This window comes from Panonychus citri, unplaced genomic scaffold (genome assembly GCF_014898815.1).
Source record: "Panonychus citri isolate SS breed McGregor unplaced genomic scaffold, ASM1489881v1 Contig00120, whole genome shotgun sequence".
Lineage (NCBI taxonomy): Eukaryota > Metazoa > Arthropoda > Arachnida > Trombidiformes > Tetranychidae > Panonychus > Panonychus citri.
The window spans coordinates 319140-336249 of NW_026515525.1; the positions used below are offsets into that span (position 1 = coordinate 319140).

General features: G+C 32.6%; 3 protein-coding genes and 1 long non-coding RNA gene across 4 annotated transcripts; 2 read left to right on the forward strand and 2 right to left on the reverse strand.

Moving 5' to 3' along the window:
* Window positions 1-541: 541 nt before the first annotated feature.
* Window positions 542-3671, reverse strand: LOC128390427 (phosphatidylserine lipase ABHD16A-like). The gene is made up of 5 exons (XM_053350141.1): window positions 3493-3671; window positions 2278-3055; window positions 1671-2207; window positions 1394-1548; window positions 542-1327 (listed from the first exon to the last, which is right to left on the reverse strand). Exons 1-5 carry the CDS (start codon window positions 3565-3567, stop codon window positions 1214-1216), a joined length of 1659 nt encoding a protein of 552 aa, XP_053206116.1. The 5' UTR covers window positions 3568-3671; the 3' UTR covers window positions 542-1213.
* Window positions 3672-3849: 178 nt separating this feature from the next.
* On the forward strand, window positions 3850-7674 carry LOC128390426 (tyrosine-protein kinase JAK2-like). The gene is given in 7 exon segments (XM_053350140.1): window positions 3850-4374; window positions 4449-4849; window positions 4938-5416; window positions 5419-6840; window positions 6913-7182; window positions 7185-7209; window positions 7273-7674. Coding segments are annotated over 7 exon segments (3195 nt in total). The 5' UTR covers window positions 3850-4089; the 3' UTR covers window positions 7586-7674.
* A 399-nt stretch (window positions 7675-8073) lies between these two features.
* LOC128390454 (putative uncharacterized protein DDB_G0286901) lies at window positions 8074-12188 on the forward strand. Its single transcript, XM_053350170.1, has one exon. The coding sequence runs from the start codon at window positions 8165-8167 to the stop codon at window positions 11981-11983; it is 3819 nt and encodes a 1272-aa protein (XP_053206145.1). The 5' UTR covers window positions 8074-8164; the 3' UTR covers window positions 11984-12188.
* Window positions 12189-14706: 2518 nt separating this feature from the next.
* LOC128390461 (uncharacterized) lies at window positions 14707-16004 on the reverse strand. Its single transcript, XR_008325638.1, has 3 exons — window positions 15851-16004; window positions 15403-15589; window positions 14707-15284 (listed from the first exon to the last, which is right to left on the reverse strand). It is a non-coding gene; the product is annotated as an uncharacterized LOC128390461 (long non-coding RNA).
* Window positions 16005-17110: the final 1106 nt, after the last annotated feature.

Genomic DNA, 17110 nt, shown 5'->3' on the forward strand with positions numbered 1-17110 from the left:
TTTAAAATCAATTTGATCAGTCATTAGATGTCACTACAGAAATTTAACGATTTACAATCCATCGAGATTAATTCAGATTAATCTAAATTGAACTAGTTACCGGACCAACCCTAAAGCTTTGCTCAATTAAACTAATCATCTTCATCCAATAAACAATCATTATGAGAAATGGATCAATTTGAATCACTATTAATAATCAGTGATTATTGGGATATCCAATCACGAGAAAAATTTTCATCGATGAAACTTACAATCAACTAGATGATCAAGACCTTTGTAATTATCGTTGCAACGACAATCAGTTAATTCCCCGAGTTGAGGCAAAACAATATAATTGTTACCTTTGTTTATTTATCTTTATTGAATCGGAGTAATTTAAGTAATTATAATTGAGACAATTGATTGTTATTGTTATTACATAAGTTAAAGATGAGTAAACTGTAAACAATGAAAGGAGAATCAACTTAAAACAATTGATTAGATGAGGATAATAAACTCAATGGTTAATTTGTTTAACATGTAGAGACAATTTAGATTATCCTTCAAGTTGAACTGATGCAATTTATTTGAATCGAGAATCTAATTTAGTAAAATAGTTTGACCATTACAAAAATTGATCCATCATGATGATTACTGATTGTAATTCTTAAATAATTGTTGTTGAATGAATACTGTTTCGTTTAATTAATTAGTTGTTGATTCGGTTCAATGAAAGAGGATTTGAGATAAATCAGTGAGATTGAAATTCCCATGTAATCTGTACGATGAAATGAAATGAGGAAACAATTGAAACTCCAAAGAAAAAAGTTTCCTCTGGACAATCAACAGTTAGGAAGATAAAGATGACAATCAATTGAGTTTTCTCATTGAGAAAATTATCGAAAAGAGTTTACTATTATGTAGTAAATAGATTTACGAGCATTTTTTTTTACCAATCAAAACAAAGATCATTAAGTTTGCTCATTGACAAAAATTAGTCTTTGTTTGAATAATATTGGAAAAACAATTTACAAAGTAGAAAGAAAAACAAATTAAACCAATATAAGCTAAATCATCTGGTAGGTTGATTGTTATCAAGAAATCAGATTAACATTTACATTATATAAGAGTAAAATACTGTAGTAATTAATGACGATTGTGATCACCAAAAAAAAGCAATGAGCGTTAATCAGTAATCTTTGGTTCCATTTTTACTTTAATTGATTTTACTTAATCACAATGAACTTGTGTTCTTAACAGCATTGAATAGATTCCAGGGTTCGGTAAATATTTGGGTTGGTAATGGTGCACAATGTTGTTCATTGAAATCGACGAAATGTTTAGATGCCTGACAGAGATTGACAATTAGGAAGAGTTAGAATTTGAATGTAATTCTGATTGGAAATTAACTTACAAGGAATAAGATTAATTGGCTTCTCTGGATTGAGTCCAACTCGTCGCCGATCATTAATGGATATTGAGACCTGTTTTCTTCGTCCTCTTTGATGTATGATTTAAGCATCGACATACAAAGAGATGGATCGACATTTTTACTACGACTCACTGATCCTGAAGATGGATGAACAAAAAAATGAGGAAATATTATTGGCAGTTAAAGTAAGGAAAAATAATTGTTTTCTTTTTCTAATCGATAAGATAATATTCTTATCGTGATATTGATATTGACTCACTTTGATTTTCAAGGCCACCAGATAACCATTTATCTAATATTTCACAAACTTTATCATCTCTCATGAGAATTGGAAATCGAGATTTGAATAATTTATTGAGAATATCATTGGCTCGATTAGTTTTGATTGGTTCATCTTCTCGAATATTGATTATTTCATCTTGTGTGCGACGGATAATAAGAATTGGACCAGGATATCTTTCCAAATGAGCGGAAACGTTAAGATTGAAATAGTTTTTCACCATATTGACAACCAGCGGTTTCCATGTTGAAGGCATTTTAGCAATGGCCAGAGGACAAAGATCGTCAAAACAAGCGTCTAAAATGAGGCCTTTAATGTTGGGATAAGTCATTGCAGCCCATGAAGATGAAAATCCACCGATTGACCAGCCCATGATTAATATTGATTTCTCATTAAAACCAAGTTTATCAATAGCAAACTTGACAACAACATCAACTGCAGAAACTTCATTCTCAGGGAAAGGTATTCCGGTACTTCCACCGAAACCAGGGTGATTCCAGCCAAGAACTGAAAAATCTAAGGGAAATTGAGAAACAACAATTAACAACAATTAACTTAAAGTTAACCTTGCAACAATTTGTACTACCTGTGTGAAGAGGGGTAACTGTTATTCCTGTTTCATAAAATCCAGCGTTTCCTTCACAACAAATAACCAAAGTTTGTCCAACTGTTCCAACTGATCTTCGATCAACAAACATGGCGTCAATTTCATTTCCATCATGTGCAAGTAATTTGTATCTTCTTCCCTTATGACGTTCAACGAGTCGTTTTCTTCCATCAACAAGAGTTGGATGGACAAGAGTTTGAAGAAGTGAAACAGAACCAGGATAAATCATTCGACGGCCAAATGTATGAACAGCAAGAAAAGATAACACGTTACATGGAATAGATAGAATCTTATCTACCAGAGTGTTATTGTGAGATCGTCTTGCCAATGGAACAGGAGGTTTACCAATTTCTGCAAGACTTGATTCATTCCATTTAAAATCAACAGGCCAATCAGTAAATTCAAAATCATATCTGTTTAACAAGAAGGTTGAATTTTTCATCTCCTCTGGTGACATTTTCTTGACACGATTAAGAACAGAGATGAAATTTACATATTCACTGTTTCGTAGTCGTGAGACTCCTCGAGTTATAAGTGCAGCAAATGCAGCGATTGATAAGATTCCACCAAGACGAACAACGGTGGAAACATATTCATGAGAAACTGAGACACTTGGACTCAAGGTAATGAATCCACGGCGATGGAGGAAAAAGAGTAAAATTGGTGATGAATAGACACCAAGGGAACAAGTGAAGACCATAAAACGAATGATCCGATCACTAATCGATTCGATTGCTTTGGCCTGGTAATCACGACCCTAATCAAAATAGAAGGAAGAAAAAAAAAGAAAAGAACAAATTTATTATTCGTTAATGGGAAAGTAATTCAATAAATTGTATTCTAAGGTTTTCAAGTATCAACCAAATTTTCTCAATCATTTCCTCATATTTAGTATCTTCTTATAGATGAACACAATTTTCAATCAAAAAAGAAAATGACAAAAAAAGCTGATTGACTAACCAAATAGACACAATAACCAATCAATGATTAACATTAATTACAACACAGAGAATTAATTTCAATCACCAAAAATCAACTAATTCTCTTGAACAAGGAAAAAAAAAACAATCACATTAAGACAAGAACAAGTAAACAACAATATTGAGAAAAGCAAAAACAGTGAATCTAAAAACCTTTGGTTAGAATAAAAAATTGATTGTTACTCGTTAATTAGATGAAATTTAAATTTCTCACCGTAAGCTCAGCAGTTCCATGGACACGGTAAAGTCTCGGACCAAGAATACAATTGAGTAATGATGAGTTAATCATGATGGTGATTAAATGATTAAGTGAAAATATAGAGATGAAAACAAATTTCAATCTTCTGGTAACTGGTTAGTTGCTAGGCAACGGACTCTCTTTCAGTCTTGTTTACTTTTTGTCTTTGTTCAAATCAAGTTACAAATTGAAAGAAAACAAATCAACTAATTGTGATTACAAGTTTTAATTTCCTTAAAAGAGAGCCAATTAAAACAATCAACATGTAAATTAGCGTTTCTGGTAAGTTTCATTCATTTCCTCGTGAGGTTTTTCCTCCATTGTAATAATTACTCTCGGTGTGTTTGTTGTTGTTGTTGTTGTTTTGATTTACTTGTTTGTGTGAATTTAATTTTAATTTGTTCTTTATTTTAATTGTCTTTTTTTTTATTTCATTAGATTTCTGTGTAATCATGGTTGTGATTTTGATTGTATAAACGGAAACCCAAGGGTTGGGGTTAGAAATATTCAAATGTCAAGTTGGTTTGATTTCTTTTGATTTTGATTGAATAGAAGAAGAAAAAAAATCACAAAATGACAACGGTGAAAATTTCGGTTTTCATTTATGAAAATGGAGAAATTATTGATAGAACAATTGATAAATTGATTGGACCATCACTTGAATTTACTGAAGATTTGATTGTTGAAATTTGCCGAGAACGTAATATTGGTCCAATTGCCCGTCATCTCTTTTCACTTTACTGTCCAAAAATGAACCTTTGGTTAGCGATGAATCAAAAACTGACAGAACTTGATTATAACTGTAAATTTTTACAATTAAGAATAAGGTATAAACCTTACGATCTCAGGAAACTAATTGTAAGTTTATTATTTTTTTTTCCTCATCTATCTGATTAATTGATTTACTTTTTCCTTTTTCAATACCTTCATAGATTCTTGATGAAAATGCCTTCAATTATTACTATTGTCAAGTGAGAGATGTTTTCAGAAATTCAAAGATTGAAGATACTGGTCAATTGTTTGGTTTAATTATCACCGATTTATTGATTTACCTGCTGGAGAGAAAGATACCTGTGGAAAATGCTCTTAATCACATTAAATCATTGAGAGATTTTGTTCCAACACCTTATAAAGCTGAATCAAAATTCTTGAAGGAATTGAAAGGAGCTCAGATTTTACATACGCTCGCAATGGCGAGTCACGCAGCGTCCAACAACGATGGACTCGGTAAAAGTCAATTCGTTAAGAAAGAATTTATCTATGAGATTGTTAATTACGATAAAACGATAATCAAAGATCTTGGATACGAGAATTTCACAATTTACAAAGCAAGGTGAAGATCGAAAAGATTTTGATCAACTTTTCAATGAGGATCAAATTTATTAATATAATTTTTTTATTATTTTCTTATTGTTTTTCAGTCGATTTGAAAAAGCAAACGGGATGCCAGGAACCAATGAATTTCTCCTTCAGATCAGGCCATTTCAATCGGTAGACATTTTCACCGCTCAAAAAGCTAATCAACCGGATTGGAATTTTTTCTGTACAATTGCCGATATTTGTTTCATTATTGTTCAAGATCATGGGGTTGAGATATCACGGAAAAATGGAACACCCGTTTTCTTTGCCATTTCCGATAAAATGATTCTTAAATCATTATTATCCCTTTTGGAAGGTTATCATAGACTAATCACCGGAGATTCAATATGTATCTGTGAATATGTTATGCCTCCGTCGATTTTACAATTTAAAGAGATTCGTTGTCATGGTCCGATCAGTTTAAACGACTCACTGGCCATTTTTCTTGACAAAAGTCAATGTAATATTGGTAATTTTTTAATTCGTCACGATGAGAAACGTTACGAATATGTGGTTGACGTTTGGGTTGGGCCAGGAATTAAAAGTTTCAAATCGTCAAGAAAATGGACAAACTAATAGTATTAGATCAAGATGAACATTTAGCGACCTTTTCTACATTTGATTCGCTCAAAAAAGAGCTCAAAATTTCCTTCGACACCAATGGTTGCATCGAATTGAAAACTTGTATTCCACCCTTAGGATCTAACATATTCAAATGGTGTATTTTATGCTGTGATGCAGTTAAACAGGAGAAACTTGAAACACCCGAAAGTATTATCGTTAAACTAAATTTCAACAATTACTTAACCAAAGATAATCGATTGGAAACAATCAAAGATAAATCGTTTCGTTACTATTTGATTAACGATGGCGACGACAAGTTACTTTGTAAAGTGCCTACGATAGACCAACGAGTAACTCATTTTCTCGAGCAATTAGATTATTGGAGTAGTTTAACTTCCGATTTAATTACACGAACTCGATTCATCTCAATTCGTCCTCCTGCTTTCGTTCGTGATTATTTTCCATCAGGACCTTTGGATGAGTTTCTCCGTCGAAATCATTCAGAAATAAAAACCTATGAGTTAATTGAATGTGCCATGTATTTAACTCGAGCTTTATGTTATCTCCACGAGATTGGATTAACTCATGGGATGATTAGATGTCGAGCTTTATTGGTCGTCGAAAGGTCAAACAGAAGATTCCAAGTGAGACTCGGTGATCCTTTTATTCACCTTGATGAAAATGGAGATAGACTTTGGATACCCAAGGAATATTCATCTAGTTCAGAATCGCTTCCATTATCTGTTGATATTTTCGCATGTGCCACAACCTTATGGGAGATATTCAGTCTTGGTCAAAGGCCTCCAGGCACCGATGTTTATAATTTACCTCGTCCACTGTCTTGTCCATCACCTATTTGGCAATTGATTCACAATTGCTGGCAACCCGATCCCGAACAGAGGAAACACCCAATGGAAATGCACCGAGATATTCGTGAACTTTTCCTCCGTGAATATCAACTCAGAGGCTCAGGTTCGCCTTCACATTACGCTTATATTGAAGAAAGTGAGCACAAAAAGAGGTCGAGTTTATCTAAATTTCTTAATAAGTTGACCACCAATTACCGAGTATCATCAGAATATGATTACCGATTGGAGGAAGATGATGAATGTAGTGTTGATTACGAGTATGACACTGATTTGCCTTGGGTCATTCCGGTTAATCATCTTCAAATAGCGACTTGTAATGGTCGAGAAGCCATTTTGGGAACAGGGGCTTATGGTGAAGTCTTGAAAGCTCGGTATCCTGCTGATTCGGATAATTTTGTGGCCGTTAAGCGAATTAACCGACGAGCAAAGGAACGTAATGGTCAAAGAATCATCACTGATGTTGAACGTGAATTCCAAATAATGACCAAAGTATTTCATCCAAACATCGTCAGCATTATTGGAATAGTTAAAGGCAAGTTCGGTGATCGTAACATGTACAAGATTTTATTCATTCAACTTACTTTCTTTTATTTCTTTCCTTCAGATCCTGAGATAATGTTAGTCATGGAATTCATGGAACTTGGATCTTTGGCCAAATTTCTTCGTAAACTGGAACCTAATGAATTGAAATCGATACCATTTCAAAAATATGCTCATGACATTGTCTCTGGAATGGAATATCTTGAAAAAATGAGAATCGTACATAGAGATCTTGCCGCTCGAAATATACTCATGTCCTCGACTGACACTGTAAAGATATCAGATTTTGGTTTAGCTCAATCACTTGGACCAGGAGAGGATGTTTATTTTGTCAGAACCCTCGTTATTTGCCATTTAAATGGTTAGTTTGATTTACAATTTAGATTGATTAAAAATTTAACCGAAATATATTTCATCCTAATAGGTACGCACCCGAATCGATCAGAAATGATCCCATTTTTACTCATAAATCTGATGTCTGGAGCTTTGGTGTCACTTTATGGGAACTTTTTAGTCTTGGTGCTATTCCAGATTATCCAGTTACTAATAAGAATTCAATTGTTGATTTAATTAAATTTCTAGAAGGAGGAGGAACTCTAAGCAAACCTGACAAAGGAATTCCTAAAACCGATAAATTCTGGACAATTATGGTTAATTGTTGGAAAATCAGCTCATCAGAACGTCCTAATTTCACTCAACTACAAAACGAAATCAATAAAATCTGTAAAGAAATTTAATTGAAAAAGTTAATTGTCCAATAATTTTCACCAAATTACCTTAAATGTACAAAATTCAATAAAATTAAATAATTTATTTTCAACTATTATCACCAATTGAAACGAATCATTATATAAAGACAATTAATTAATTGCTCGGCAAAAAGTTCAATGTAAATTAATTAATTATCTTAAAAACAACAATTTCCAATAAATCATAATTAAAACAATCGTGATCAAATTTAAATGATATCACATAATCAACAGACACATTCAATTAATAACTGATTAATTACTTAATTGTATTGAGTGAAAAATAATGTAAGCAGATGTAATAGTTTATCAATTAAATGATTTATTATTTTCTATTTAATTTAGACAATTAATTGTTAACAATTAAAAGTGAAGTAAAAAATTAGTTAAAAACCAAAATAAATTGATCAACAGCAGTTAGATGATTAATTAATTACAACCAGAGAGAGAGATGAGTATATAAAGAGGAATCGACGATCAAATTGAATCACAATCAACTGGTAGTTCAATCAAATTGTAATGTTCATTTCATTATAATTTAATACTAGTGTTTAAAGTTAATCAAAGATGAACAATTTAATTATATCATTTGTTTTAATCGGTTGTTTCAATTGCATAGCCCATGGTTACAATGTACCCATCGGGTTAGGAGCAAGTACTCAACAGCAACAATTTACTAATAGTTATGGACAATCATCGATGGGTATTGGCGGACAATCAAGTAAACAGTATCAATCGAACTCAATGGACATCGGATCGAGCGGCGAAAAAGTTGTTTCCTCACAATCGGTATCATCTTCGTCGGGTGGAATGGGTCAACTTTCTCAATCAACTTCATCGGTCGGTGGTTTAGGTGGATCAGCATCTCAAACGGTCTCATCTTCAATGAGCGTTCCAGCCTCGAGTTCACTTTCATACTCGAGTGTTTCGGGACCTTCAATGATTCCAAATGGTCTTAACAACCAAGCCTCATATACTTCCTATCAATCAGGTTTAGATTCAGGACTTACTTCCGGTGTAAGATCAACCTCATCTTCAGTATCTGTACCTGATTCCAGTCCAATGGGTGGTTTAACTTCAACTACAACAACAATAGCATCTTCTTCATCACCATCACTCCCAACCTCCGGTACTTCATCAATGGTCATCTCTGATTCATTAACTGGTAATGTCGATGATAATATTGACGACGATGATGATGTTAATAGTGATAATCGATTCCGAGGCTCATCATCAACAATCTACAGACCCCGAGGACCTTTTGGATCTCGATGTGAAGACAATGAAGGTGTTATCATCTATATCAAACCCGAAAGTAGATGGGGACGAATTGGCCGCCGATCATTTGCTCGAGCTGCTACTACTTCTATTAGACACCGAAGACGATTCGGTTCAACTGGTTCCATGAGCGACGATTATGATGATGATGATGTTAATGATGAATTCAACGATAACGACGATAATGATAGTTACGATTATAACAATCGAGACCAAAGAGATCGAATGGAAAGAAGAGACATTCGAACCGGATTAAGAGTTCACCGTCGAGGATCAATTGATAAATCAATTTCTCTAATGACTGACAAGAATTCTGTCAATCAACGTTCTGACGATTTAACCGTTCGAAATGAAGATTACCGAAACAACCATAAATCGTCAACATTTTCCCGATCAAACCTCTACGATACCAATGAAAGTAATCAACAATTTGATAAATCAGCAACAATCGAGGTAAACAAACGAGTAAATGTAAACAATGAAGCTAATTATCAAAACAATCGACGGGTCTCTCGAAGTAGCAATGTAAACAATCAAAATTCAAACCTCGAGTCAAATGTTAATTATTCATCAGATGTTTCCGATCTCAATTCAGTGAATCAAATTAATCGAGTTAATCGAATCAACCGAATCAACCGAATCAATCGAGTCAATCGTATCAACCGAGTGAACAATATCAACTCAGTTAATGAACAGTATGATGTTAATGATGTTAATTCAATTAACAATATGGTTAATGATGAGCAAAGATACAACAATGTAAGAAGACAATCAGCCACAAGTAATCATCAAATCCATCGAAATGTTAATTCAATGAACAATCAAGTTGATATTAATAAGTCTCGATCATCAACTAATTATCAAACATCAAACAATATTAATTCAGTTAACAATCAATATGATACTCGATCATCAACACTTAATAACAATCAAATTAACAGTAACAACATTGCCAATCAATATGAAACCTCCCGATCATCAAATATTCAACAATCAGCCAACAATCAGTTTAACCATCGATCAACAGCCAACACTAACAACAATTATATCAACAATCAATTGGATCATCGATCAACTAATATTCAATCAAATTCTAACTCTTTGAATAATATTAACAATTCTTACGATAATTCAGTCTCTCGAAATGTTCAACAAACTTCATCAACCAACGTTGCCAATTCAGCGATTAACAATAACAGTGTCAGTCGATCATCAAACGTCCAACAATCAGTTAATTCCCTTGATTCAACCTACAATCAAGATCATAGATCAGTAAACAATAATGTAAACATAAATAATCAACAATCAGCTTTAATCAATTCGCAAACTTCTTTGAAAAATACTAATCAATTTGATGTGAATCGATCAACTTCAACCGCAGCAATTTCCAGTAATTCAGTTAACAATCAAAACTTAATCAACTCACAAGTTAGTCGATCATCAACTGTTAACAGTAACAATAATGCCGTTTATGATTCTCGAAACTCTCAATCAAATTCATTAATCAACAATGAATCAAACATTAACCGATTATCGGTTGACCAAAATACCCAACAGAATTCAATTAACTCAGTTAACAACTTGAACCGACAATCAAGCACCAGCTCATTGAATGCTTACAATTCAGCCAATGTCGCCCGATCATCAACCGATGTTTCATCCTTATCCTCAGTAAATAACGTAGCTAATTCCGATTACAATTCAAATTCAATCAGTCGATCAGCTAATATCAATTCAAACTCTCAGCAAACTTCCCTTAATTCAGTCAACAATTTGAACCGACAATCAAACCTAAACTCAATGAATGCTTACAATTCAGCCAATGCCGTCCGATCATCAACCGATGTTTCATCCTTATCCTCAGTAAACAACGTAGCCAATTCCGATTATAACTCCAACTCAGTTAGTCGATCAGCCGATATCAACTCAAATATCCAACAAAGTTCAGTTAACAATTTAAACCGACAATCAAGTACCAGTGCATTGAATAGTTTCAACTCCAACATCGCCCGATCATCAAACGATGTCTCATCCCGATCATCAGTCAATAATATCGCCAATTCTGATTATAATTCAAACTCAATCAGTCAATCAGCTAATATCAATTCCAACACTCAACAAAGTTCAGTTAACTCAGTCAATAGTTTGAACCGACAATCAAACGTAAACTCAATGAATGCTTACAATTCAGCCAATGCCGTCCGATCATCAACCGATGTTTCATCATTATCATCAGTAAACAATGTAGCTAATTCCGATTACAATTCAAATTCAATAAGATCATCAAATGTTAATTCAAATTCTGTTAACAATGCTTACAGTTCAAAAAATGTTCTCAATCGATCATCAAATGATATTAGAAGTTCAGTAAACAATCAGGTATCTTCTTCCTCAACCAGTAACAACAATCTAATTAACTCATCAAAGTCTTTCAACAGTCAACAACAATCAACTAATTTACAAAATTCAGCCAACTCTGATTACTCTTCAAGTAATATTAATCGATTGTCTTCAACTTCACAATCAGCATCAGATTTGCGAAATTCTAATTCAGCCTTTTTATCCTCCAACAATCAAAAGTCAATCTATGATTCTAGTCAATCATCATCAGCTAAATCAACCTATGGTTCATCAACTAATTCTGGTTCATTTAATCAGATGAGCTCAAGCTCAGCCAATAATGGACTTGGTTCATCTACCACTTCAAGTGTCTCATCAAGTTCAGGAGGTGGACTCATCGGTGGTGTTTTAAACACGGCTACAAACCTCTTAGGAGCTGGTGGTAGTTCAGGATCATCTAACGGTGGACTAATTGGAGGTGTATTGAACACTGCAACTGGTCTCCTTGGCGGTGGATCAAGTTCTGGATCAGGTTCATCTTCTAGTTCCATGTCATCTCAATCATCAGGATCAGGATCAGGATCAAGCTCAGGATCATCATCATCATCTGGAGGTCTTCTTGGAAGTCTATTAGGTGGTGGATCATCTAGTGGATCCTCAGGCGGTGGACTTCTTGGTCTCGGTGGATCAAGTTCAGGCTCAAGTTCGTCCTCGGTCAGTGCAAGCGGATCATCAAGCGGAGGTCTCCTTGGAGGTCTTCTCGGTTAGAAAACGATAGAGAGAGCAGAGGAAACAAATGATAATCTCCAACCAATGACTCGGAAAACAAATGGACAAATGATACAAAAAGTTAATACAATGGACATCCAGAAATCACAGAATCCAAATTAATCTCTAATCAAAAATATAACTGCTATAAACTGTAATCAGACCATTTCCAATGAAAACAATTAAATTATCAATCAGATAAAAATCTTGCTGTCAATCATTTGAGAGACGAAAAAAAAAGTTCAAATCGAGAAACGAGCAAAAAGTTTATTCACTTTTGATGAATGTTTCAAATGATTCCACCGAGAGAATGATATATATAAAAAAACATAATCGATTTCAAGTCACAATGATTTCGTATTCTCAATCAATCACTAAGACACATTCTAGAATCAGAATAAACAAGCAGAATAGCTCATGATAACTCATCCAACTCGAAATTGTAACAATATTTCACTATAAACATGATAGTATTTAAATATAATATTCGTATGCAAATAGTAACAGAGTAAAAAACATCCCAAAAACTGGAGTAAAAGTATATTTACAAAAAAACTAATCTCCACTGATGGTGAATAACATTGCCGATAATATCCAATTTTATCCAATCGCTTTTACTTCAGATGATAACCTGAGGCTACTCATGGTAATTTCCACCATCACCACCACCACCACAAGAATAACACCCTCAGGTATTTATTCAGAGTTTCACCCATCCAGAACTCGAGAGACTTATTGATAATATTTTATTGATCGTTAATATTACATAATATTGAGAATATGTAAGATAAACAAATAAACCTCATGGAAAATGAATACAGGGAGAGGAAAAAAACTTTTTTTTCTCCAAAATTCTCAACATTTATTTACATTGAAATTCATTGTTATTCATAATAGATTTGATACTCTCAGTGAGTTAATTAAAGATGATTAACATCATGATCAGAATGATAACAAGCTAAGAGGTGGCAAATTAAACGGTTGAGGTAATAATTTTGTATTAGAACTTTTTTTTTCCTCTTCTTCTTTTCATTCCACCTTACTTATCGGCCTCAGCGAGTTTTATTCTGTTATTATTCAGTTTATATTGATATTATTCTGATAATGATAATATGGGAACTCAATTTTCAGTTTGATCGATCAATCAATGAACAGTTGAAATTTGTGATAGAAAAATGTTATTATCAAGCAACAGAAGTTCATTGATGCATGAGTATATTGTTCAGAAATATGGAATTCTGATGTAATAATAATATATTCTTTCTGTTCTTTTCATGATAATAAGCATGATAAGAGTGATGAGGAAAAAAATGGCAATAAAAAATTACCTATATTTATAGAGAATTGACAAAAATTCGAAGAGAACAATTTTAACTCGATTTTGAATCTCATCGAGGGAAATCAAACTTACCATGATTACTGAAAATTCTTGATTGTTATCATCAGTTATTGAATTAATTTGGTGACTTTTTTTTCATTCTCGACTCATTGTAAGTCAAAGTTCACCAATAAATAGTAAGTATACCTTATGTTTACCTCGATTTCAATGTCTTCAGGGTAATTGGCAGGTAAATTTTCAGTGCCAATATCGAATCAACAAAGTTGCTTAGACAAAATTATCTCTCAGAAAAAGTTGAACTTTTCATTGATACAAAAAAAACTGTAGTAATTTTTTTGTTTTCACTCGATTAGAACTGATTGTATTAATAGTAATCTCTTAGTGATGAATTGAATTTACTCAATGAACTTTCACTTAGTCTGATTGGTGATGAAACATTATCACAATTTAATAAAGCAACGGGAGAGAATGAGAGAGAATGATTTGTGAGAGAGAAAAGGTGAATGAGTGAGCAAGTGAGCTTTTTGTTTCAATATTTACTCAATTTCATGTAGAGTAATTTACTTGATTTTATTGCATAATTGCATCATGATGCTGTTCAAGAATCATGTTCAGATAAATTCATAATTCTGAAACATGTTCAACCTTTACACTCATAATCATCAAGTAATATTATAGTTTTCACTTTGTATTAATACCTTATCTCATTATTTATCCCTGGATGAAATATCATCTTGGATGGATAAGGTTATCATGAAATGAGTCAAGGGAAAAGATGAGAAATGATTTGATTCATTTTCAAGAAAACATTTCAATTAAAAGAGAGAGAGAGAGAGAGAGTTAAGGATAGATGATAATTGATAAAGTTCTGAGAGTTTACAATTGTTATATAATAACATGGAATTGATTTCATTTCAGTTTCTACTCTTCTCCCTGATTGACTCATGATGATTTACTGAGAATAACTTTTACCAGTAAAAAAAAAGGTAAAGAATAGAGTGAAAAAAAGTGAGAAAAAAGTTCCAACATTTTTACTCACTCATGAAAACTTATTTCTTTATAATAGTTCATTTTTCTGATGATTTCATCAAAGTTTCCATCATGGGTACACACACCCGAGTTCAAGAGTGAAGATAATAAAGTTATACGTTAACTTGATCTCATTGATTGAGCCCACAATTCACCTTACACAGAATTCTGATTTCTACCATGATAATATTTTCATCTGGAAATGCTGAGTTATCTTCATGAAATCCATTAGTTGGATAAATATTGCATCAACATTGATTTGAAATCTATTGATATCAATACAACATTCATCATGATTCCAAGCAGCACACTCACCATGTGAGCTAAAATTGATTAAAAAAAATAATAGTTCAATGTTGATCTAATATTTATTAGCTATTTTATTATCTTTTTTTAGTAAATTTTGACATTGAAAAGTTTCACCTTGGACTTATTAGTTTTGGTTACAATGTATTAATTTCATTCGTTAGTCCGGTTCAGTTTCATGGCGATGAAAGTTTTCAAATTTCCAAGTTGAGCTGAAAAAAAGAGCTTCATTTATGAGCTATCACAGTGTTACTTTCGTTTGAATCACAGCGATTATGTATAAGCCAAGGTTCCTTCTGGTCAATTGCGTGGTCATTTTTGTCATGATGACTTTGGTTGATTGACATGATTGGGACATTTTCTTTATCCTTCATTGACAATTGAGTTGACGAGAAAACAAAATCCATACGATATAAGATCAAAATATCAGCTTGATAACATTTCGTTGATCGAAATTTTTTTTCCAGAGCCTCTTGTGAATCAAAAACTCGAACCACTTTTTTTATTAGCTGTCCACAAGGATTTTCTCATTGTATGGACAATCCAAATTATCATGACGAGGACATTCAATATCATGAATTTAGAGAAACTGTTGATAAATCAGCGAATAAATTGAATTACTTGTAACTATTAGTAATCATACGAAGTGTTTAATTTGATTGGCAAAAAAAAAGAAAACAAGAAATTCAATTAGTATGTGAAACATATGATTGGTGAAAGAAAATTTCATCATGATAATATTTACCTTGGATTCTGTGTCCAAACATTCAAACATTTGTACATTTCGACGATTTTTTTTCTCTCTATTTCTATTTAATCACATAGTTCCAATTGATCAGAACTCATCCGGTCGATTGAACTTAAACCAGGGTAGTCTTATTATCAACAATTGTCATTGGACTTATTTGTTCCCGCGGAAGTTGAAATGATATCTGAACCCAAAAGATGAGTAAATTGTTGCACAATTAACACAACATGATGATGATATAAAAAAAGAAACATCAAACTCAGATGAATAAACTTTGGTGATGGAGAATGAACAAAAAAAACCAAATTCATGGTATGTTTCACTAATCAGGTATTCATTTTAAATCCTTGCCTGTTAACTGAACTAAATGTTACACAAGACCATTGGATACATTGTGTATTTTAACTTTCTAGTAAGATAACAATTAGTTAATTATATTACTTACAGTAACTTCACTTCCATCACATGAGATTCTGATATTTTTCATTAAACTTGCATCTGAAGGGATAAGATCATTATCTGAACATTCATCGTTCACCATAGAGCCAGAATCTATTAGAAGTTGATTGCATGTTTCACTGATTAACGATATCTTGGAATCTTTCCTGGATCCTCAAGAGAAGATAAATTTCTCAGACGAACATGTTCCTCAACCAAAGTTCCTAGGATAGATTAAGATGAGGAAGAGAGAGAGAGAGAGAGAGAGAGAGAGAGAGAGAGAGAGAGAGAGAGAGAAATATAAAATGAAACATTTAAAAGGCACATGAGATAATCCATGAGTAACTAGGGAATCAGAATATTCATTTCATGATAAGATTTAATATTTTACTCTACTGTGAATGTTATCAATTTTTTAATAGTACAAAATGTCTGGATAACATGAAATCCAATCTGATTTCGGAAAATAATAGTAAAAGGATAACGTGACAAGAGGATAATCATTGATAAAACATTAAAAGATTTACCAAGATTAGTGTTAAACTTTGATTGATTCATTTTCGGATATGTACTCACTTTTTATCATTACTCTTATTTCATCTTATATATTATATAATTTTACTCAGAATTGGGAGAAAAGAAAAAGGGTTAATATTGAACCGAGTTGAATAATGAACAAAATTCTGACCATTAATCATTCTGAAGATTGAGTGAAACCTCAAAATAGTGAACAACAATTAGATCGAGATTCAATTCCATGGTGAATTCAGTTTTTTTTCCAGATCTTTATGTTTTCATTTCCATCTTGAATTTCATACAGAATCCAAAGACTCACAATTCTCTTATTATTTTTTCTCATCTAGGTAAATATTAATACAACCATGTTTACTGAATTCTATGTGTAAACTGAATGTAAACTCATCCCATGTGATTAAGATACCATAAGGAGCATGATGAGGAAAAAGTTTCAAAAAAAGTTCCAGATTAACATGGGTTTTATCAGAATTTAAAAAAAAAAGTTCAGCTAAACTTTTCCCTGTACTTTGAATTTGGATGGGATGAAAATCTTAATAATTTACTTTCAGTGATTAAATAATTATAACACTAATTGTCATAAATGCTAATGAGTTTCACCTCTGGTCAGGTTGGTTTAATGAGATAATCAATAATTAATCAGTTTTTCTGGTGAACAAAAATTCAATAATCTCCATAATCATATACACAAATACTAATACTAAATTCAGTTAATTATCAGATTAATTGTTTG